General features: G+C 37.1%; 1 protein-coding gene across 6 annotated transcripts in view; it reads left to right on the forward strand.

The window, feature by feature from the left end:
* LOC114646791 (tropomyosin alpha-3 chain) overlaps window positions 1–18,645 on the forward strand; it is a 69,083-nt gene extending 50,438 nt beyond the window's left edge. For 4 of the 6 annotated variants that reach the window (XM_028795130.2, XM_028795132.2, XM_028795133.2 and 1 more), the window contains 2 exons: window positions 1,611–1,689; window positions 5,555–5,896. In XM_028795130.2, coding sequence (XP_028650963.1) covers window positions 1,611–1,689; window positions 5,555–5,558 — 83 coding nt within the window. In that variant the 3' untranslated portion in view covers window positions 5,559–5,896. Of the gene's footprint in view, window positions 1–1,610; window positions 1,690–5,554; window positions 5,897–17,846 lie in introns of those variants that run through there. The other 2 variants (XM_028795131.2, XM_051924016.1) reach the window with 1 other exon arrangement.
* The last annotated feature ends 4,343 nt before the right edge of the window (window positions 18,646–22,988 follow it).

Below are 22,988 nucleotides of genomic sequence, written 5' to 3' on the forward strand. Positions count from 1 at the left end.
TGTATAAAATGTTTTTACCCCTTGTGCAGATGAAACATTAAGCAAAAAATGGTCGGTGGTGAATGAGCAAAGCTGTTGTCACCATACATGAGTCAAAATTAACAGGTGTTTTAGCTGCAGCTGTAGAAAAGACTAAATATTAAAGCACTTCCTTTGACATCTCTTTGAATGGTACTATTTAAATAACGTGTAGATCTAAAGGTGGTAAGATCATTCTATGTATACTGCTTCAGGCTCTTTTCTCAGAGTAAATGCCTAAGTGGGCTATGAAGGAGACATTAACAGCTGTACTAACACCTGGTATTCTAGAGAAATGGGTGTTGGAATGTGTCATGTTTCTATAGCCTCTTTCATTTTCTTTGTTTCTAAAATCTAATTATTAGCTTTGTTTTTAAAAGGGAAATTTTACTTTTAAGTAAGCTTGCTGCAACTTACCAAGTAAAGGCTGTAACACTGGACATTTTTTTGTTTGTGGCCTGGATTTATCTCCCAAAAGTGGTAAACTTCAAATATAGTACATTATTTTGTGTCAATATTACATAAACTAGGTCTTAGTATTGTATCTCCTTGTGTGTGTTTTTTTTGTTTTTGTGCAAGTTGGATATTTTTAGTATGCTTTTACAGATTTATTGGTGGATTCTTGCTAAAGGGAGAATTGTACAAAACATGTAAAAATGTTTTGAAGTACTAAAATCATGTATGAAACAAATGCTAACTTGACTTTAATATGTCCATTTTGGTAACTGGAATGTACAGGATGTGTTCATAAGGTTTGTCTTGTTATCTGAGGTCAGAAAAGAAAGCCATGTTAAGAGTAACCTGGTTTAAGTTCAAGTAGAGAAAGTATAGCTGATGCTTTTAAAAGTACATTTACACTTAAATTGTTTTAAGTGTAACTCTTCCAGACGTTTTACAAAAATTATCTCAAAAAACATCTGCACATAGCCCTGATTAAGTGTTGCTTTGAGTCTGTGTCAAAATGTGTGCATTTCCTCTTTATTTCCTTTAAGACCTGTTAACAGGTAAAATGCTTTTTGGAACTATGAAATTACTGTGGTCTCCATGTTCAGTATACACCTTTCCAGCCATTTTGAGTTGTAGCCTTCACTTACGTAATTTTTGCAATTTGTGGTCTGTGCCTATGACTTCAGTTTTGTAGCATGGCATCCTTTCCATCACAGTGGTAGTTTCTCTGTGACATGAAACAATTTACTTTCAAGACATAGGGTTGGTTTTGTACAGTCCTGCCACTGTCAGGAAAATGTCAGGATTAATTGGTGAGTTCTCAGTACTTAGAATATTTAAGACTGCTGAGAATTTATAATGGAGTTCTCTTTTTCTTTCTTGCAATTCCTACTCATATAATCTGACATCCAGTATCTGTAGTCATTAAGTCTCATATGCTGTCTGACTCAGGCAAGTAGTGTTGCTAGTGCTGATGTTGCATTGTATCAATGTTTCACTGTTACTGCTGGGTAGTTTATTTTTAACCATTTCTATTTTCTGAAGTTGAAAACTTTATTTTTTATAGTTCAGTATATTTTTGAAACACAATTCTATCAAGATTTTTTTTTGTTCTCTTACAATCTAAACCTTATGTTCTTACTCAGATGAGCTCTATGCCCAGAAACTGAAATATAAGGCAATCAGTGAGGAGCTGGACCATGCTCTCAACGACATGACCTCCATGTAAATACTAGCGTCTGCTTACTCTAACTTAAATTGCCTGGTTTTTGAATTCTTGACTGAATTGATTTTAATGACATTCACAACCTAACCTCGGTTTGATGTATAATTGTTTAGGAGATTGTCTTTTTTGTGATTGTTTTATCAGTACTACCAGTAATCTTAAAATGAATTATATATACCATGTTTTAGGGTAAATAAGATTCTAATAAATGTATTGAAAGATACATCCCTTAAGCAGGTTATTGTCGTAACATTTAACTGAATTTGTCTAAAATATATATTTTTTTTGATTTTCCACTAATTGCTAACAGCATGCAGCAGTAATGAGGTTGAAATATGCCTGTTTCCTTGTAAGCTTAGTTTCTTGTGTGTGTTTTTGCTTTTTTTATTTTACACACTGAACTACTCAAAACACAGTTGCAACAGGCGAAAGTATTTTCACTATTTTTATAATAGACTATTAAGATGATTTAAAAACAAAGATGTTTGCCTATTATGGTGCAGGTTACAGCTTTTTACAAACAGAGTTTTATCTGCAATTGGCTAAACTATACATGACACTAGTGCTGGGCGATATGACCAAAATTCTCTATCATGGTATTTTTCAAAATTATACTGGTTTCACGGTATTCGACGGTATTTTTTTTTCCCCATGCATGAGTGGATGTTAACCACATTTTATACTGCAATTACTGCAGTAGACGGGCGAAGAATAACCTGTTCCACTGTCATGAGAATTGTACATGTGTGCACATTAAAATGTTTTTTTATACAAAGTATTAATACAGGTTTGCATGGCCCCATAAAGTGATAGTTTTCAAGGGGGTGGCACTAATGAAGAGAAGGAATCGCATTGCATGACAGTTGCAGTCAACATATAGAACCTTTTTTCTTGAACAAATTTTGCAAACAACTTAAACTAAAATTTTGACAACATATTTCCAACCCATCCAAAGAGGCACTTAGACAGTAAAATATCCAGAGGTGCTTGTCAAAAGTTGTATTGCACTGAACATGTCTTAAAAAAGGAATAAAGAGTAAATATTTTTGTAAACCAACTACACTTTCTGTCAATGTTAACAATTTTTGTCCACTGACACGTTAGTGACTTTTTAAACAACTTTACCATTATTAAACTGAATAATATTTAAACAAATAAATAATAACAATAAAATAGTGCAACTTCCAGTAATACTATTACTTCACGACTTCAAGCTCAGGTGCATTACACAGTATTCATCAAATAAAAATAAAACAAGTGCAACTTGGTGATGACATCTTTAACATCTGAACAATCATTAAGGTAAATTGCATTAATATGGACCTTGCTTCAAGCTAAGCTATATACATAATAAAACTGCAACTTGCATTTATAATGCTATTTGTGGTATAGCCCTACGGAATCGTATTAGGGCCACAGTGAAGAAAAAAAAAAATACAGACATGGAAGAAGAAGAAAAAAACTGTCGAGGAAAAAGTTGACATGTTGACTTTATTCTCGACATTTCCACTTTAATCTCGACGCAAGACTTTATTCTCGACATTTCCACTTTAATCTCAACGCTTGCGTCGAGATTAAAGTCGACATTTCCACTTTATTGTCATAGTTTATTTTGTAACTGAAAGTAGAATGTCGTAAACAAAATTTCATCCTGAAATCAATGTTTGATTTACTAGATTTTCTCAAACCCCGTCAAAAGTTAATGTAGCACATTAAATGCTTTGTGTTAAGTGTTCCCCAACCCAGTTGTTAATCGCTACGCGCTTCTTAAACTGACTTCCTCTACACTAAGAGGAGGCACACGATCACCGCAGAGAATACATTCACTTCATGATATTCCTGCTCTCTGAAAATGTAGAATGCTAAGATAAATACTTGATATAATTTTCAGGATGAAATGTATTAAACGTACACGGTAGTGTGGCGGTAATGTTGCTCCCTCGCAGTAAGGGGTCCCCAGGTGTACGTTCAGTGTAGAGAACTTTATGGCAGGTGTGACGAGGCTCCAAAAAACTGGATGTATGAATGGATATCGCACAGGTTTAACTTAAATATTGGGTTCGTGATCTGGTGTTCAGAGTCACACACAGAATTCAATGGATGTTCTTCTGAGTGGGCTTTCTTTATTGCATGTGTGCTGTCTCTGTCTGACATACCAAACCCCCCAGTTCCTATCCTTCCTTTTTCTTTCTCCACATAACCAATTGCCACACGATAAACGTCTTTGTGAAATTAAAACTAGTTATAAACTTAGAACTTAAAAAAAAAAAAAAAAATCTTCGTTATAAATTTTTAATTATGCCATCCATTCAGGGTTGCGCCCATCCCAGCAAGCATTGTGTGCGAGGCATGAGCAAATCCTGAACGGGGCGCCAGCACATCGCAGGGTGAATACGAGCAATACATACACTAGCAGGGTTAATATAGCATAACAAAACCCCACATCCTACATGTCTTTTTGAATGGAAACTGAAGCACGCCGAGTAAACCCACCAGAAAAACATGCAAATTCAAAGCAGGGAACACCTGGGATTCCATTGCTGCGAGGCAGCAGTGCAACTTCCACGTTTCCCTGCCCCCACATGATTAATACATGCTTTAATGCATTTCATCATGAAAATTATATCAAGTACTTATCTTGGCATTCTAAATGTTCAGGAAGCAGGAATATCATGAAATGTATTCTGTGTGCTGCCTGGCCTCCTCTTAGTGCAAGAGGAAGTCGGTTTAAGAAGCACGTAGCGATTAACATGGCTCCGGGAACACTTAACACACAGAATTTAATGTGCTACATAACTTATGATGGGGTTTGAGAAAATCTAGTAAATTAAATGTTAATTTTAAGATGTTTAGTTTATGATGATCTACTTTAATTACAAATTACGAGAATAAAGTCGATATGTCGACTTTAATCTCGACAAATGGCGAGAATAAAGTAGAAATGTCAAGAATAAAGTCAACGTGTCGTCACACTATTACACAGTATTGAAAACAATAAAACAAGTACAACTTGGCTTGCAGTATTATCCAGTAGTATAGAAACAGTATTCACACATTTGAACATAATGGTCCACATCCGACCTTTTACATCCAAAGTATCTCCAGACAACAGCCTTGACTCCTTTTTCCAGCAAAAGTTCTTCTGTGTCATCATGTTCAACTTTATCGTCTGCTACAGCTTCAGTTTCGGAATGTTTTCTGTCCATTTTCACCGCGCAATACCTCCACTACCGCATGTACTCCGTTGTATGCGTGTTTAGCGGTGTAGCAGTGAAAAAGAGCCCCCCGCTCAACACCTCCACTAATGCATGTACTCTGTTGCATGTGTTTAGCTGTTTAGCAGTGAAAAATGTCCCCCTTAAACAGTTTCCTGCTGCGCCACGTTCTGAATGTTGTTTAGGCAATTTAAACCGGTGTTGCGGTATAAGAAAAATCCATATCATAACAAAAATTAAAAAACGGTTTTCAGTATGAACCGGTATACCGCCCAGCACTACATGACGCCATGTGGATCTGGTGTTTAAATATAAAAGAAACCATTTTCTCAGTCAGTTTTGCGATTTTAGTTTCATATATAATAATTGGGTCATGTTGCACCTTTTTAAATTGTTTTTTTACTTAAGCAAGTTGTACTTGACTTGTTTATGTTAAGTGGTTTTTTTGCACTGTCTTTTGCTGTATAAATTGTTAGCTGCTTTTAGTAATCTTGCAAAGCTGTGCATTTGTTTTTTTTCAAACACTATTCTTGACCACAACACATTTTATGTTTGTTGTAGCTTCTGTTAACTTTTGCTTTCTGAATGTTTGCAATTTTATTCTTCTTTCATTATGTTCTTATTTTGATCTTACTTTATTTCCAAACAGATGAACTGTCCTGTGCATCTCTGCGGTCTATTTTGGGATGTGCCTGCTTGTATCAACTTCTACCAACCTGTCCTTCCTTCCATCTTTTTCTTTTTTGTCTGTCTTTTGCCTTCATGCCTTCTGTTGTCATCTAAAGGAAAAGACAATTACCAGCTTGGTCTTTTATTTATTACATTTTTATTTCACAATGCAGTCATCTGCTGTCTGTCATCTTGTTAAATTTCAATACTGTGACGTTTATTGTATAAATGTAAATGAAGTCTGACAAGTGTGCCTATTCTGTCTCATTTTCTGCAGAAAATTTAAGTAAATGTCCTTTGCTATTAAAGTTCTTGGAATCTTTTCAGTCACCTATTATTTTACTTTATCAGTTTTTTTGGGGTTTTTTTTTCAAAACATGACAGGGGTAAAAGTGTCCCTAATAGAGAACACTTAAGATTGCTGTTACTTTTATAACTTTTTCCTAAAGGAGAAACATATGGAAATGACTAGTTTTACCAAGCATCATTTTCAATGTTATCTTTTTACCTTTAAGTACAGGTTAAGATTTGATTTATTTAATAGTGTAGGTCACTGTTTAATTTGTGCACCAAGAGCAACAGTTTATTTGCTCACAGTAGCTTTGAACAATGTTTAGCAGCACAGATGTGTGATGTGTCCTCGACAGCAGATTTTTAGAATGACTCGTTGAGTTCAAATGTCACAAGCTACATGCCCAGGCCATGTTGAGTAAGAAGTCGGTATAGCTTTTTATCAATTTGTTATGGGTAATTTTGAATATATAGTTACAGAAAATGCTGAGCAAAAGTATAGCTACATTATCTGTTTGTTATAGCTTAGCAATCACTGTTGATAGTGTCTTCAAAAGTCATATACACATTTTACTAAGCAGAATGTTAAAATACTGGACATCATACTTCAAAAGTAGGAGGTTATGTAGTGTTTATTTCCTCTTCCTCCCCCACCAATCCACATAGCAAGCATGCTTACTTTTTTTATATAGACTATGTATTTTTTACTCCATTTATTGCAACTACCTTTTTTTTGTATGTTCTAGTGAGGTAATATGCAGGTTAGTATTTCTGCTTTACATTCGTTCTACTGTCATCAATAGTCAAGTGTTTTCCTGACATTTTAAACATAAACTAATTCCTATTTGATGCATAGCTTGTCAGCAGAGAATATTTTAGAAATAAACTTTTATTTGACATGTTTTGAGGCACTATATATTACTGTGCAAAAGTCTTCGGCCCTTTAGATAGGTCACAAAAGTATTTGTTTTAAATTGTCATTTTGTGTCTTTTGGATTAGTGTGTCAATAGAAATGAGCATATTTTAGAGTTATAAACCATCCTTTTGCAAAAAAGCAATACAATAAGATATTTGAATGTCCTTAAAGAGACTAACATAGTAACAGACCACTTTTCCAGTTAAAGAAAAGCAAGGTGTATAGCCCAGTGTTTGGTTCTACCTACATATTGTTATTGATTTTTAGCATCCTTTTGTTTTTATTGCTTCGATGTGATTAGCTGAAACAGAAACGGCTGTGTAGAGGGAGTAAAACTTGGGATAGTGAGAAGAGTACTAAGGTGATGTTTTAGTGGGTATGATGGTTTAACCTGCAAATCTTCCACCATGGCTAAAATTAAGCATATGTATAAGTCACAGGGTCCTGCTGCATCAAGGTTTCCCCAACGCAGAAATTTTGTGGCAGATGAGTTTCCAGATATGCTGTGTAAGCTCTTCTGCAGAAGCACAAATGGTCATGAAATGCAGTGGTACCCACAGAAAATGAGAATTACATCAATCTTACTTCCCTTTTACATCTGAAGGTATTCTGCACTGCTAACCACTCAAAAGTGTCAGACAAGTGGAGCCATAGGTACACCCACCTACTGTCTGGTGAAGTCTTATTAGAAGTGATCTTCATAGAAGAGTTGTGACCAAAATGCCACTCTGCCAAGCTAGAAATAAAGCCAAATGATTTGCTGATGCACAAAAGACTGGGGTGCATCAAAACGGACTACTGTGTCAAAATGTGAAATTTTTGGATCTAACATAAGTTTGTTTACTGAAGGGCAAACTAGAGAATGGTACATGGATGAATGCCTGCCAGGAAACAGTAAAGCACAATCGAGGTTAGGCAAATTTGGGTCTGCATATCCAGAAGTGAAGTTGCTGATTTTATCAAAATTGATGGCTCCCTCACTGCTAAGAGCAGGCAGATTCTACTCCATTATGTCCTCAGAAAGGCATCTGATCAGTCCCAGCTTCACTCTACAGCATGACAATGACCCCCAAGCACATGTCCAAAATTATAAAAAGCCATCTGCAGCAATAGATGGTGTGGTTGCCACAGAGCCCTGATCTTGATATCATTGAGCCAGCCATTACTTGTAGAGGCACAAGCAAGTTAGGGCGACAAAGCCTGCAGTAGAACTGTGGTGAGGCCATCCAAGTACCTTCAGAACCTGCATACTAGTGTACCTAAGAGAATTGTTCCTGTTTTCAAGCCAAAGGGTGGTCTCCCCCAAATACTGATTTTGTTTTGTTCCGTTTACTGCTCTTTCTAGGTAGATTATAGATTAATCTATTCATGGCAGGTTTTTTGAAAGTATTCCTGAGACTTTTGCACAGTGTTGTGTATAGAGTATATAATTTATATAGTAGTAGTTTTTTTTTTTAATATAGAGCAATATATCACCACAAATGAAGATCTGGTGGTATTCTAGTTTTCTCTCTAAATACAGTAGCACCCTCTCTGGATTCCTTTAGCATATACGGTTTACTCTTGTATTCCAAACCGTAATGGGAACTTTCTTTATGGTTTCCATGGTGCAAGCTAGGATCATTTACCAGCAATGTCTCATCCTTAATATTTTCTCCTATGTATCTTTTGCAGTTGGATTAATTATAAACACTAAGTCGTTGCATTATTAAATTCACAAGGGCATGTGTGAAAATGGATTGATATTTAAGAGCCTGCACCTCGGTCAATCCACCATGTTTAGTACTTATTTGAAAAAACTTCAGTAGTGAACCCTCAGCCCTGTATGCACTCTAAAATTAGCATTCAGTAGTCCAGAATGTGCGTTTAGTTCAGGTATAAGTGCAGGGAAAGAAGCATTGAAGAATTTGATTCCAGGTTAGTATTTAACAAATCAAGCAGTGCCTCAGTGATAAGCAGTTGGAATAAACAATATGTTAAAAAGGAGGCAACATATCCATTAGCTTGAACCAAGCTTATTGTGCATTAAGAAATGAGATGCATAGAACCTTAGTACAGAAGACAGTGTGTCCTGAACTGGAACACAATGTTCTTCTGTCAACATCTTAAATTATAAACCGGTTAAAAATTTGTATATTAATAATCATGATACGTTTTGTGTTCAGTTAATTTATAAAATTAGTTGTTAAGATAATAGCACATATATATAATTTTATGTCAGTGTCTGATCATCAAATGTACACAGTATCTGATCTGTAATTAAATGCAAAGTTTTAGTTCACTAGCCTGTTAGCAACACACAACTTTTAGGGTACTATGACTAAAAAAAAAAAAAAAAATACTTTGGTTTGACTTTTGCTCCCATGGTTGAGCCTTACAGTATCTCATACTTAAAGTAATCTTGGCTGTTACTACCAGTGGTTGACCTTTTTGAATAACCTCATATAAGTATAAATTACTTGCCATTGCAAGACACATCATACAAGCACAATTCATTTATCAGTGTATATTGTGATTGTTTCATTTTTATTATGTATAATGTAATTTGAAATATGGTAATATGGACTTAATTTTAGAAAATGTTTGAATTGTTATGGAGATGCAGGGTTACTTGGTTGGGCTGAGGTGGATTCACTGTATCCAATTGTATGTTTTGTGCAAGTAAGTGATACCACCCCATGTAGCTCAGATTTTGTAGTAGGGGAGCGGTGATGGCAGTGTATGGATCAGTGTGTGTGATTGTGACAAACTCTTCTTGGTGGTGGTACCACAGTACAGGAATGCTGACTAATATTGAAGATTAGGTGAAGTCTGATCTTTTCTTTGAATAGCTTGTTCAGTCTAATCCTGTAGATTTTAATTACTTTTGAAAACTGTAGACTCAGGGACACAGTGGTAAAGTGAATGTACTGTCATGTTCCTGCTAACATTCTAGGATATGTATAGCTCTGTGACATAGAGCATTTTGTTGAATAAAAAATAGGCTTTGTTCATTCATCTTATTATCCTCAGCAATACACAAGATGTTTTACGAGCGCATTTTTGTCATGTGCACAGAGCACTGTGAAATTCTTACTTGATTTCGCTAATCAACCTACAGCATCTCATGGTGCTGGAGAGTGGAGGCTAGTGTGAATAACTATCTTGCCTCAACTTCTGTCTCTTTCTTCAAGAATGTGCAGCAGTATTCAGATATTCTGTGGTATTCGGGCTTCGGAACTACCATCAAGTATCCAAGTGCTTGCTACAAAAACACCCCCCAACATTACACTACAACTCTTAGTCTGTAATCTTGATATACCCTAAAGAAAGGTTACATGGACATCTTGAGTTTGTCACCATAATCTGGTCCCTTAAGCTTGAATAGGTAGGATCCAGTACTTGGCAGATAACTCATTTTTCCAGCCCTTTAGTTTTTGTGTACATTCACCTCCTCTGACTGCACCAATTTGTTTTTCACATTGAGGTGTAAAATTTGGGTCATCAGCTACTTTAAGTGGTCCAAACAGGTTATGCATTTTCCCTTTAGGTAGCAATGTTGTATTCTACTCTGCAAAAGTCCCTTTTTTAGCTTCATTTGGCTCATTTCCTCATGGGTCTGTTTCCAACATTGTGGCTAGCATTGGATGATTACAGGTATTTTGTAGATGATGGCTCATATTTAGTATGCCTGAGTATATGAAGCAAAATTCAATACAGTGTTAGTCTGTTAGGTTAATGAGCACTTTCTAGAGTAAAAGCAATTCATTCTCTTCCTTTCAGGCATAGTGTATATAAGACGGATTTCGGCAATGCTCAAAATTTGCAATTGCTGTCAGAATCTGCTGTAGTATTATGTGAAAGTGTAAGCAGTTTTCTTGAAACACACCGTGTCTGTGTGTTATGCATTCATCTAGTTTCATGAGTGATTAGCAATTCAGGGAATAAATTGAGCCATAATTGGAATGTTTATGGCCTAGAACTTGTTGGAGGGGCAATTATTAAAATGTTGTGTAACTTTTTTCTGCTTTCCTTGGTCAGGGTTACAGTAATAACAGGTTGACCAAGTCTGACCCTAATTCACCACCCTTAGTCTCATCTAGACCGATGTTTTACAGGTATATTGCTGGGATGGTGTCATGTATGAATATGAGCCATGGCCAGTAAAACTCAAAACTAGCACAGCAGACGACACCTTTTCATATCTCCTGAAGCTGTAGCATGTACAGTAAGTATATTAGTAAATCATTGGTTGGTTTGAGAGCTCACGTATCTTCACTATAGAGACAAAAATTTATGGACACCTGTCCATCACACCTATACGAGTTTCTTGGACATTCCATTCTAAAACTATGGGTATTTAATATTTTGTTGGCCCCTTTTTGTGGTTATAACGGCCCCCACACTTCTAGGAAGTCTTTGCACATGATTTTAAGCTGTGGCTCAGGGAATTTGTACCCATTAAGCCAAGTATTTTTGAGGTTTGGAACTAATGTTGGAAGTAAAATCCTGGATCTCATTTAGCATTCCTATTCATCCCAAATGTTCAGTAAGGTTAAGGTAAGGGCCATGTGCAGGCTAGTTGAGTTCTTCCATATCAAAAATGTCAAACCATATACAGGTGCTGGTCATAAAATTAGAATATCATGACAAAGTTGATTCACTTTTTGAATGGAATTACTGAAATAAAACTTGTATATTAGATTCATTCATTACACACAGACTGATGTATTTCAGATGTTTATTTCTTTTAATGTTGATGATTATAACTGAAAACTAATGAAAGTCCCAAATTCAGTATCTCAGAAAATTAGAATATCAATTAGGACCAATGCAAAAAAAGGATTTTTAGAAATGTTGGCCAACTGAAAGGTATGAACATGAAAAGTATGAGCATGTACAGCACTCAATATTTAGTTGGGGCCCCTTTGACCTGGATTACTGCAGCAATGCGGCGTGGCATGGAGTCAATCAGTCTGTGGCACTGCTCAGGTGTTATGAGAGCCCATGTTGCTCTGATAGTGGCAAACAGCTCTTCTGAATTGTTGGGTCTGGCGTTTTGCATCTTCCTCTTCACAATACCCCATAGATTTTCTGTGGGGTTAAGGTTAGGCGAGTTTGCTGGCCAATCAAGAACAGGGATACCATGGTCCTTAAACCAGGTACTGGTAGCTTTGGCATTGTGTGCAGGTGCCAGGTCCTGTTGGAAAATGAAATCTGCATCTCCATAAAGTTCGTCAGCAGCAGGAAGCATGAAGTGCTCTAAACCTTCCTGGTAGATGGCTGCGTTGACCTTGGACCTGACATGGCAGCCCAAACAATCACTGACTGTGTAAACTTTACACTGGACCTCACGCAACGTGGATTCTGTGCTTCTCTCTTCCTCCAGACTCTGGGACCTTGATTTCCAAAGGAAATGCAAAATTTCCTTTCATCAGAGAACATAACTTTGGACCACTCAGCAGCATTCCAAAGGCGAGACGCTTCTGGCGCTGTCTCTTGTTCAAGAGTGGATTGACACAAGGAATGCGACAGCTGAAACTCATGTCTTGCATACGTCTGTGTGTGGTGGTTCTTGAAGCACTGACTCTAGCTGCAGTCCACTCTTTGTGAATCTCCCCCGCATTTTTGAATGGGTTTTGTTTCACAATCCTCTCCAGGGTGCGGTTATCCCTATTGCTTGTACACTTTTTTCTACCACATCTTGTCCTTCCCTTCACCTCTCTATTAATGTGCTTGGACACAGAGCTCTGTGAACAGCCAGCCTCTTTAGCAATGACCTTTTGTGTCTTACCCTCCTTGGGCAAGGTGTCAATGGTCGTCTTTTGGACAACTGTCAAGTCAGCAGTCTTCCCCATGGTTGTGTAGCCTACAGAACTAGACTGAGAGACCATTTAAAGGCTTTTGCAGGTGTTTTGAGTTAATTAGCTGATTAGAGTGTGGCACCAGGTGTCTTCAATATTGAACCTTTTCACAATATTCTAATTTTCCGCGATACTGAATTTGGGACTTTCATTAATTGTCAGTTATAATCATCAACATTAAAAGAAATAAACATTTGAAATACATCAGTCTTTGTAATGAATGAATCTAATATACAAGTTTCACTTTTTGAGTGGAATTACTGAAATAAATCAACGTTGTCATGATATTCTAATTTTATGACCAGCACCTGTATTAATGGACCTGGCATTGTTCACAGGGGCACAGTCATACTGGAACAGAATATGGCATTTTCCAAATTGTGTGCTTCCAACGTTGTTGGAAAAATTGTCAAAAATGTCTTTGAATGCTATAGCATTAATAGTATAGCAACCCCAGATCATTATCCTTCCTCCATCAAATTTACAGTAGACCGAAATGTATGCAGATACCCTTAAGTTAAAGTCTGCAATATGCACTTTAAACACATCTGAATTGTTTGATTTGTAATTTTAAACTGTGGAGCAGAAGGGCGGGTGAATCAACAAAAAATGTCTTTGGCTCAAACCTTATGGAAGCCACTCTACTTTTTGGCCATATACTGTATATAAATCACAGTATTTTTCACCACTGAAAGGGGAGGTATTTCAAAGGGAGGAGTAATATTGCCTTATTTTATTTATTTTTATCAACAATCCAGCAATAGCTCTAAATCTTTTGTCCTTAAAGTGTGTTTGAGCAGAGGTAGACTGGAGGTCACTGTAGCTTTGGCGTTTGCCATGATTTTAGAAGGAATCCCATGATCTGGCCATTAGAGATGTTTTACTTTATTTTGTTGAGCCATATGTATTCCACTTGTCAAAGTCCAAGTTCCCAGTAATCAGAGTGGTTATTTTCTTTAAACACTTGCAGTAGTGAAGTACTGTATATGTGTAAGGCTGCAACATACATGTCTGCTTATTTGTTTGAAAGCCATTAGAGGACTGACTACATCATGTATAAAATCACTTGTCCTAAAAGTACAAAGAAAATGTGGTGCATACTACCAACATTCACAGAGGAGCTATATAAGAAGGGCAGAATGTGTTTTTTTTTATATACTGTATATCCCTTAGAAGACTCTGTTCCATTAATGTGGGATATACTTTACAAATTCTATAACTCTTGTGATTGCCAGTGTGATTTTTCTATACAGTGGGTTGATGAGCTGGTAACATCACTTCAAGAGAGGTCCCCCAAATCAGCAAGCTAATTAAAAGTGCAGTTATGGAATACACTCTCCCGTCTCCTGGAGGTAGCAACGAACAAGAAAATAAAAACAACTGATGGTCATTATGAACAATTTTGCACATCCTCTCATCTAGATAATACTTTATTGCAGCAATTACTGCCAAATAGAAATTTTTGTCTCTGTCATTTTGGTATATATTTGAGAGGGGTTTATGTTTCATAATATTTGAGTGTCTGTAAAAAGCCAGATTTCCCTCTGTCTATTGATTTATTCTCTATCAAGCCATTAACTGATCTACTGTCTGTAAGCAAGACTTCTCACAGACTGTTTCCCCAAATACGCAAAGTAGAAAGTTTCTGCAGAATGTATTTCCAAGAGGAGAGTGCATAACAGAAATAAGGCAAATATATTATTTACATATTGTGCACAATAAACTGAATTTGTAGACATAATAATTTTGTTGTATCTTTAGCAGTATTTGTGGAATACACATTCAGAAGATTCCCCTAATGACTAACAAGGCCTGTCTTTGGAAAGCCCTTACAAAATATGCCATTATGCTTTTGTAAATAGAAGTCTGGTCCCTCCATCTTTTTTTACCTCATTCTAATCAGGCTGGTAACCATTATTTTAATGGATTTTTCTTGATCTGCACTTTAATGGTAAAACCAAAACAAACGAATGTGCTTTTTTTGGTTTCTAGAATACTGGCTAGCTGCAACATACATACTAGGGAATCCATTCCCGCACGGGTTTATCCATTCCCTGGAATTCTGGAATCCCGCATGTCATTCCCGGGAATGACACAGTGCACAGGCATCTCGCATGTGAACGGTTTTAGAACGAGCAACACTTATTTAAAAAAAAAAAAAAAAAAAAACTACTGCAATATGTTGGCACCAATAAAAGACTAACCTTAACTACAAGCAGTTCATGCTGTCATAAGTACATGTATCTAGTTAGCTGCAGTAATAAGCGCGTAGAAAGCACAATGTGTTGAGCGTGCGGTCGTGCAGGCGAGAGCGCACCTTTGTGCAGAGTATGCCAACCGCTGAGAAAGCACACTCTGCCTCCACTGAAGTAGGCGGCACAGTCATCAGACACTAATACACTTGTTCTAAACAACGCCCACGTTTGCCGTTGCTCTGAAACACACATTGTAATATCAAATTGCTGTTCAAGGCTGTCAACCGCACAGACGTCGGTGAACTCTGCCCCGTCCCAGCATTTTTGGAAGCTGCAGACTCCTCCCCGTCCACTGTGCTCGGTCAGCCGGGAGATTGACTGCTGCTGGTCTGTTGTTGACTGAATTAATCGGCAACACACTACACCATGAGCCAAAAAACTGTGCCATTATTTTCAACTAACTTATTTCTTGATCAATTTTTACACACTATATATTCGAGCTTGGCTGTTCCCGGGATTCCCTAATACAATACATTCATTCTACAGTCTTCTTGCATTTGGAAGTTTTTGGTGCAAAGTGCCTCCTGTAATTTGTTCTGGATTTGGGAATCTGGCTAAGACAGTATTTCCTAAATTAAAATTAGGCCTTCAGGTTTCTGCATTAAAACCAGATTAGGAAAGAGTGATCAAGAAATTGGCTTTGTAAATAGAGACAAATTGCTTAGGGTATTGATAGACTAAGACATCTAGGTGCATATAGCCACATGAAGTTGTCACTTTGTACCATAAAGAAGGTAGGCTAATACAAACCTTTGTCCTGAAGGCAGAAGTGCTGGATGGAAGATATTTAAGCACAGGTGCTGCACTACAAGCCTATAAGACAAAAATGGAAACTACAGAAAATATTACTGCAGTTGAACCACTGTTCAACTTTTGGCAATTTATAGTACTAAATAAACATAGTCTAGTTAATGTTTGTAGTTAAAAGTATTACTGTAACTAGGATTTGTTTTGAGTCGTTCTGTATTACTGTTTCAAGCTTCTAATCACAATATTTGTGGCTCATGAATTTCTGTAAAAACAGTATATACAGAATAAAGCCAATGTAATACTTGTTCAAAGTATCAGGTGTTTCCAGTACACTATATTAATAGTACCTTGATGCCTGATACTGTAAATTGAAAGTGCCTTGTTGCATTTTTGCTTGCCTGAGTAATTTTTAATCTAGATTGCACAAAAAAGTCAGTCTGAAATGTGTCTAGGAATTTCTTTTCCATCTATTCCTGATTTCTGATATTCATTGATTTGATTTTTAAGGGACTGTTGTCTCATTCTGCTTCTGCATTGTTTTTCTCGTGTTTTCTTTAAATTGTAATGCCATCAATACAGAAGAATTCGATGTCTAAAAATCTAACAGAAATGTAATAATCTTAGTGCATCAGGGCAGTCGCAACATGTGCCCATGACAGTTTAGGTAGTTTTGACATCCCCAGCCAAGTAAAAATCAAACTAGTTTATTTTTGCCTTAATTCATAGGGTCAAGCTCATGTGTGACTTGGCAACCAGTGATCGCTCAGCCAGAAGTGCCATGCATACAATAAAGCTGCAAAGAAAGAAGGATTGAATGTGTTTTGGACCATATAAACAGAATAGAACATCATCTGTTTGTTTAATATTTCTTGTACCATGACAGAATAGGGAAAACATAATGTGGTCCAGATTACAGCTGATCTGTCTAGATCTGTGAAGATTTTGACAGGCACTAGTGCTGTCAGACAGCACATTAATTGGTTGTAAAAATGCAGCCAACTCTGGATACTGGATAAAAATATGAAACTGTGCTGAAAAGTCTGCACGGAGTTGTGTAATGTCATTGGCTGCAGTTTCTAGTAACACATAACCCCTGATATGCTCTACATGGCAAAATTAAGCACCGCAGTTATGTTCTGTGACTAAAAATTATGTAATGTGCTGCCAGTTTTAGATTAAGTTGTGCTTGCAGTACAGCATAGCCTCTAGAGCAGTGGACATAAAAACACAAAGTTAATAGCTCTGTCCCTGTCTCCATCTTGTGCTGTGCTTCAGTTTTTTTTTTGTTTTTTTTGTTTGTTTTTTTTTTTAAATAACATAAATCATGTATCCTGCGATGTCCACATAGATGAAGGTGTTTGCTAAATATGTAGTATGAGGTAGGTTGTGAATAGTGCTTTTTTTTTTTTTTTTTTTTTTTTTAAACTTTTGGGCTTGCCAGCACTAGTACATTTTGTGTGTTACCCATCTTTGTTTCTCTGTATTTAAGATAAATCAAAATTTCCTTAGGGGAGATATAGCATGTTGTAGCCTTAATAGTGGGAAGCATGGTAGTAATCCATGCAGGTCTGATTTGCCAAACAGATCTTTGAGTGTTGGGTGCATAAGGTTTAGGTTTTTAGTTCAATTGCACAGGGTTTATGAAGTATGACCTCTTTTGCGATTTTGTTGTCTTGTCCTAGTAAAACTTTGTTTTTGCTGCAGTTTACCTATTATGGTGAGAAAAGAAATAAAATTATGTATTTTGAGTGTGTGTGTGTGTGTGTGTATATATATATAAATACCGTGTGTGTGTGAGAGAATAAGTGTGTGGAATCTTGGGAACATTATCCACTAATATTTTTTGGATTCTGAACATCTCTGCTTGGATCTAACATGGCAGTAGTGTGGTATGTTCATGCTAGAAAATTAAATAGAGGTGAAATTTTAAAATGTTTTACTATGTTAGATTCCAGAAAATACATGGTTTGTGGCAAAACATTTATCATCTATCTAGTTATGTTCAAATGCTCATGTTTTATTAATCAATTTCCTTGCTATTTTTAAATTGAGACACTTTCATTGTATGTATTCCATAAAATTACCAGATATAACAGATTAAAATCAAGGTGTCAAATCTAAAAGGACCCCATAAATTAGTATTACCATGTAAATCTCCATTTTAGTGCAGAAGTTTTGTATTAACTAATTCAATTTCTTGCTTTGTGTATTTACAGAGAAACTGGCTGTCACCAAAGCAGAAAATGTGAACATGCATGCCATGTTGGACCAGACCCTCCAAGAGCTGCATAGCTTGTAAACTGTTCTCCCTTCCCCCCCACTTGCTTCACTGCAGCTCCCTGAACTGCTACAGCAGCCCCTGCCACCCTTGCTTGTGCCCTGTCCTGTCTGACTTTGCATTCCTTGGGGGTTCTGCCTTTGCCACAGTGTGTGAATTTAACAGCTGTTTTCAAATTTTTATCACAGCTGCCTTGTGGTGATGATGGATCTTCCTGTGTACCATGTTTCTCTTAAGGAGGTTAGATTTTGCACATATTTGAATGCAGAGCTCAAACGTACAGTGCAACTGGAAAGTCCACAAATTATCACTGTGTGCTAAAAATACAGTTTACTAGTTACCCTTTTTTTCAATACTGCATTTTCTTGGAAAACACTGTGAACTAGAAATACTTATCGGCAGCATATTTCTAGAATGTGATGTAGCCAAGGGACCAAATATTACTCTACTTACTGCCAAAATTCCCCTTCCCCAACCCACCCTCATTCAGGGATCAGAGGTCATGAGGGCAACTCTGAGAGCTGTAGGAATGTCTTAAGTGTGGGAAGAGGCTAATAAAAATAATGCAAAAGGCAGCAATATGCCTGTTTTTAATGCTTTATTCTGAAAGGGCAACAAATCCCCCACCCCCACCCCACTCTCCTTTTAATGCCTAATGTGTTGCTGTTTTTACAGATTTTGTATGGTGCTTGTGCCAATAAAAGCAAGTAGGTGTCTATAGCCACCCTTAAACTTTAGATGACCATAATGGTAGTTTTTTGTTTTTTGAAACCTTGAGAGTCATAACGTTTGATATTACATGGATTTCAAAGAATGTAACAAATGGCAATATTCTAAGCAACAAAATGCCATGGTTTCCAGCATTTTAATCTTTCCCTCCAGTATTTGCTGGTAAATAGACAAACAGTACTCCAGTTTGGTAACTCCTTCCACTCCCCAGTCAGAGCCATGATCTGTTTGGTTCTGTGTCAATTTCATTTAATGTTTATGCCAATAATCGTTCCGGTGCCTTCCAATACATTCTCAACTCTAGACTTCATCATGGTGTGTGGAAGAAATGTATGCAGATTTCAAGTATTCATGGGAGCATTGTTTGAATTATCAAGCTTTGTTGCAGTTGACACACAAGCTTTTGAATATTTGTAATCGGTGAAATCTTAGGTAATGAAATTAAAGACTGTTACTGTTGTGTGCTGCTTACTGCTCTCAAACTCTTGGTGCTGCTTAAAATGCAAACGACATTACATGTGTGTGAAACAGTACATGCGAAAGTGTTCTGCAAGGACTCTGAATCGCATGTAGATGGGAGTGTGAACAAAACTTAATCTATTCTAACAGGAGTCCCAAAATGATTAAAAAGTGCTGCGTTGGTAAGAGAGCTTGTATTTTCTCCTCATCACTGGTAGCGAGTTATGCTCAGTAAAGTTTTGGGGCTTATGGCAGCACCTTATAATTTCTAACAAAATCTTTAAATTCAGCACACGCAGAACTATTCATAGGTAGCATTTGGAGTTAAAAACTTCTGTTCTTGTCTGCTTCACCCACAAGAACTGTCCTTACCTGGTTAGCCAATTTCAGAGGAAACCTTTTCAGTGCTAAACATGTTTATTTTTGCTGCAAGAATAAAATGAAAGCAGTATCTGAAGCCACTTGGGTGGTTCTGTATGAGATAAGCAGTAAATGTTTTCAGAGATGTAAGTGTTCTTCCATAGGTTAAGTCATTTGGATGAATTTCTGTCAATTTTTGGGATCCTTAAACTGTAGCTGTGCAGACTGCATGCATAGTTAACTAGTATAATAATGTGGTACATGTAAAAATTCATCCAGCTTTCTTCCTCAAACCCTAAAAACAGACTAACACATTAATACAGTTACATGATCTCTGCCAATTGAGTTAATTGAACCTTGCCATTTTTACAATTTAGGTGTTAAACACATTTCAAGCCACCTTAGTCTTTAAGTGCTTCCATTTAGCGATGCAATTCAGATGTTTACATGCCATACAAATTCAAAGGCAGCTGAAGACCGTGTGTGTTGAGTGATATAACATCGGTCATTTTCTAAGTAACTTTATGATAAAGGTGCTTAAAGGACACTGGCTTGCAATATTGTTAATTTCATCTACGGTTAGCAGTACAAGCCATTACTTCTGACTGCATCCACAGAATAAAACCTTCTGCATGTGTGCTGCATTACCTTTCTTCAACACAGAGCTGTTTACAATCTAAACCATGTTTTTGTTTTATCAAAGAAAATTAAGAGTTCACATCTGTTTGTAAAGATGGTTAATAAGCTCCACATAATACAATTTTATGGCTTTTAGACCTGTATATCTTAAATGTGTAAATATAAATTTTTTTTTTTTTTTTTTTTTTTTGGAGGGTTGTGGTTTAAGTGATGAAATGTTTACTATTGAAACATTTAAACTTTAATATACACAGTCATTTGTTAAATAAAAGACCATTTCCTCCATATTTGTAATTGTTCCCTTATTTTATATAACCTCTATTTGTTTTCACTTAGATACTGTAAATGTTTCAAATTCTGTATGACTCATGTAAAAAAGTAGATACGTTACCTAGAAGCTAAATGCCAAATTGAGCAAAGCTCAGTGGTACAGTGTATGTAGTACTACACATGTCCAAAGTTGTGAGTTTGAAGTTTACCCCAGTCACTGTCTGTATGGAATTTTTATATTATCCCCTCATCTTTCTGGTTTGGTTTCTGGGGAATACGGTTTTTCCTCCACAAACCCCCCACAAGGAAGGGCATATTCAATTAGTTGGTTTGTTATGAGTCAATGTGGTAGTTTCTGGCTTCAGCCCTACTGAAATAATGAAATGAACTGGGTTTAATGGAATACTCCACCCAAAAATAATGTTGGTTAGACAATTTAGTTTGTAGTTGTGGCTGAGACAAACTTTTTTGGTCCCATGTTTTCATGCAGAATGGAGACAAAAACTGATAGAAGCCAATAGTGAGCAATGCTGGATATTTTTCAAATTGGTTGTGAATATACTTTTGGAGATGAGAGAAAAATATTTTAACATTACTCGGAACAGGACTCTTTATTTAAATTAATTGCCTGATGTTTTGTAAGATGTGGTCTTCTAAATTGCATCTTCTTTCCTTAAATAGCAGCCAATGAATAAATGAGATATGAAGTATGCCAATAGGTGACAAGCCTAAAACTCCAAACCATGTTCTTAATTAGAGGCAGATTTCCTGTTAATCCCTTATTCCATGACTTGTTGCTGCTATCTTGATGTCACAGCAGACATTAGATGTTTTCCCACCACATGTAGTGTGGTGTGTTCAGGAACCAATGAGGTCCTGTGCAATGTAAGCCACTTGTCCTCTGTAGCCACTTTTGCGTGTTGCATTCCCACCCAACAACGGGAACTTTATGCAAAGTATGTGACGTGCAAAGACAACTGATGTGCTGTACATTATGGCACATCTAGGAAGGGCAGCTATGAAGAGTGAGACATTGTGAAGTGTGACACGATTGGCAGTTCACACCATGCTACTTCAAAGTGACTTCACAGGATAGATTGTTGCTTCAGGTCATTGCATAGTGCTGTGCACTAGGGAGGTGGTAATGGATAGGGATGTGGTGCAAAGTGTGGCTTCATCTTCATTAAGAACTATCCAAACTGCTAGAAAGATTTGTAAGGTGGCACCAGTGCTTGTGGTCAATCAATCGGCACGATTCATTGCTCGGGACCCACCCACAATAGTTGCTATTTGAACAGAAAGTACATACTCTGCAATAGTAGCTAAAAAAAAAAGAAACTACCAGAAATTACAAATGGCCCAAATTCCACTGATGGGAATGCTACAACACGTTCTTGAGTTTCTGAAAAGTCCCTGCTTCCTGAAAAAAGTACCTGAGGTGGGGGAAACCGCATAGTACGAAAACTGTTGGGTTTTTTTTTTTTGCCAAGAGCACCGTTTAAAATGCTTTGTGGACCTGAACAAATGGAAATTACTGAGACGTTCAGCCAACCTGTGTCCATCATACCATATTTGAAAATAGAGGGTCAGGCATTGGCTCGTTTTGCTTCATTGTTTGCCTGCTAATAGCAAAAAAAGAAAGGGGTCCGAGATGTTAAGGCAAAATAAGTCACTTGGCAACACAAACCGGTCAATAATTGAAAAAATGGGTCCTTCAGGATTGGACCTGGACACCCCTGGTTTACTCTTTGGTTTTCACCTTTCATTTCACATTTTGACACTATCCAATCACTTTTAAATAGCTAAAATAAGTTGGAGCATCAGCCTTGAACAATTTAAATAAGAGTGCCTGCCATTTAAGCTGTTGGCTTGTTAAGGTGCACCTGATTGGGTTGACAAATGATGCCCTTGCCTTTGCCATTCTGGGCATGTGCTGCTAGCAGCAGGTGATTTAAGACTGGTGTGACTAAACACAAGTCTGTTTTCTTGGCCGGTTCCCTTAGAGCAGGACTATTGCCTTGCAAGGTCCTGAAGCAACATCAGATGTGCAGAATTGACGGCCTTTGTTTCCAAATTAAAGAACTTCCGACGTTCGTGAGAAGTGAACACCTGCTTGTAAAACGTTTGGTATATAAAAGGGAATGTCATGTCTTAGTCACCCCGTCGTCTGGCCAAGGTGAGTTTCCAAACACCTATAGCCCTGGAAACATTGAAGAGCTTTGGAGACCCTGGCTGATGTTCTGCTGCATGAGTGAGTGTGTTCTTCCATCTGTCCTGTTCGCCCCCAGTCTACTGTCTCCGTTTGTTTTTTATTTCTGCCGTTTCTCCTCTGTGATATGCAGGACATCTGCAGCCTCCCTCCCTCAAAAAGGTAAAGCCCAGGGCTCTTGCAGTATGACATTCTTTGTCACCAGTTTTAAAGAATGAATAAAATCATACAAAACTAAATATGCACAAAGTAAGAAAACCTGGCCGAATCCTCTTAATGTTGAGTTTGGTACAACCACTATAGACCGCAGTGGATATGTAAGTCGTGATACAGTCACAGTATGATAGTGGTTCTGAAAATACATTAAGAACATACAAGAATTTGGATTGAGGATGCTTTCTTCTGCTTATAACT

Source organism: Erpetoichthys calabaricus, chromosome 2 (assembly GCF_900747795.2).
Source record: "Erpetoichthys calabaricus chromosome 2, fErpCal1.3, whole genome shotgun sequence".
Taxonomy (NCBI): Eukaryota; Metazoa; Chordata; class Cladistia; order Polypteriformes; family Polypteridae; genus Erpetoichthys; species Erpetoichthys calabaricus.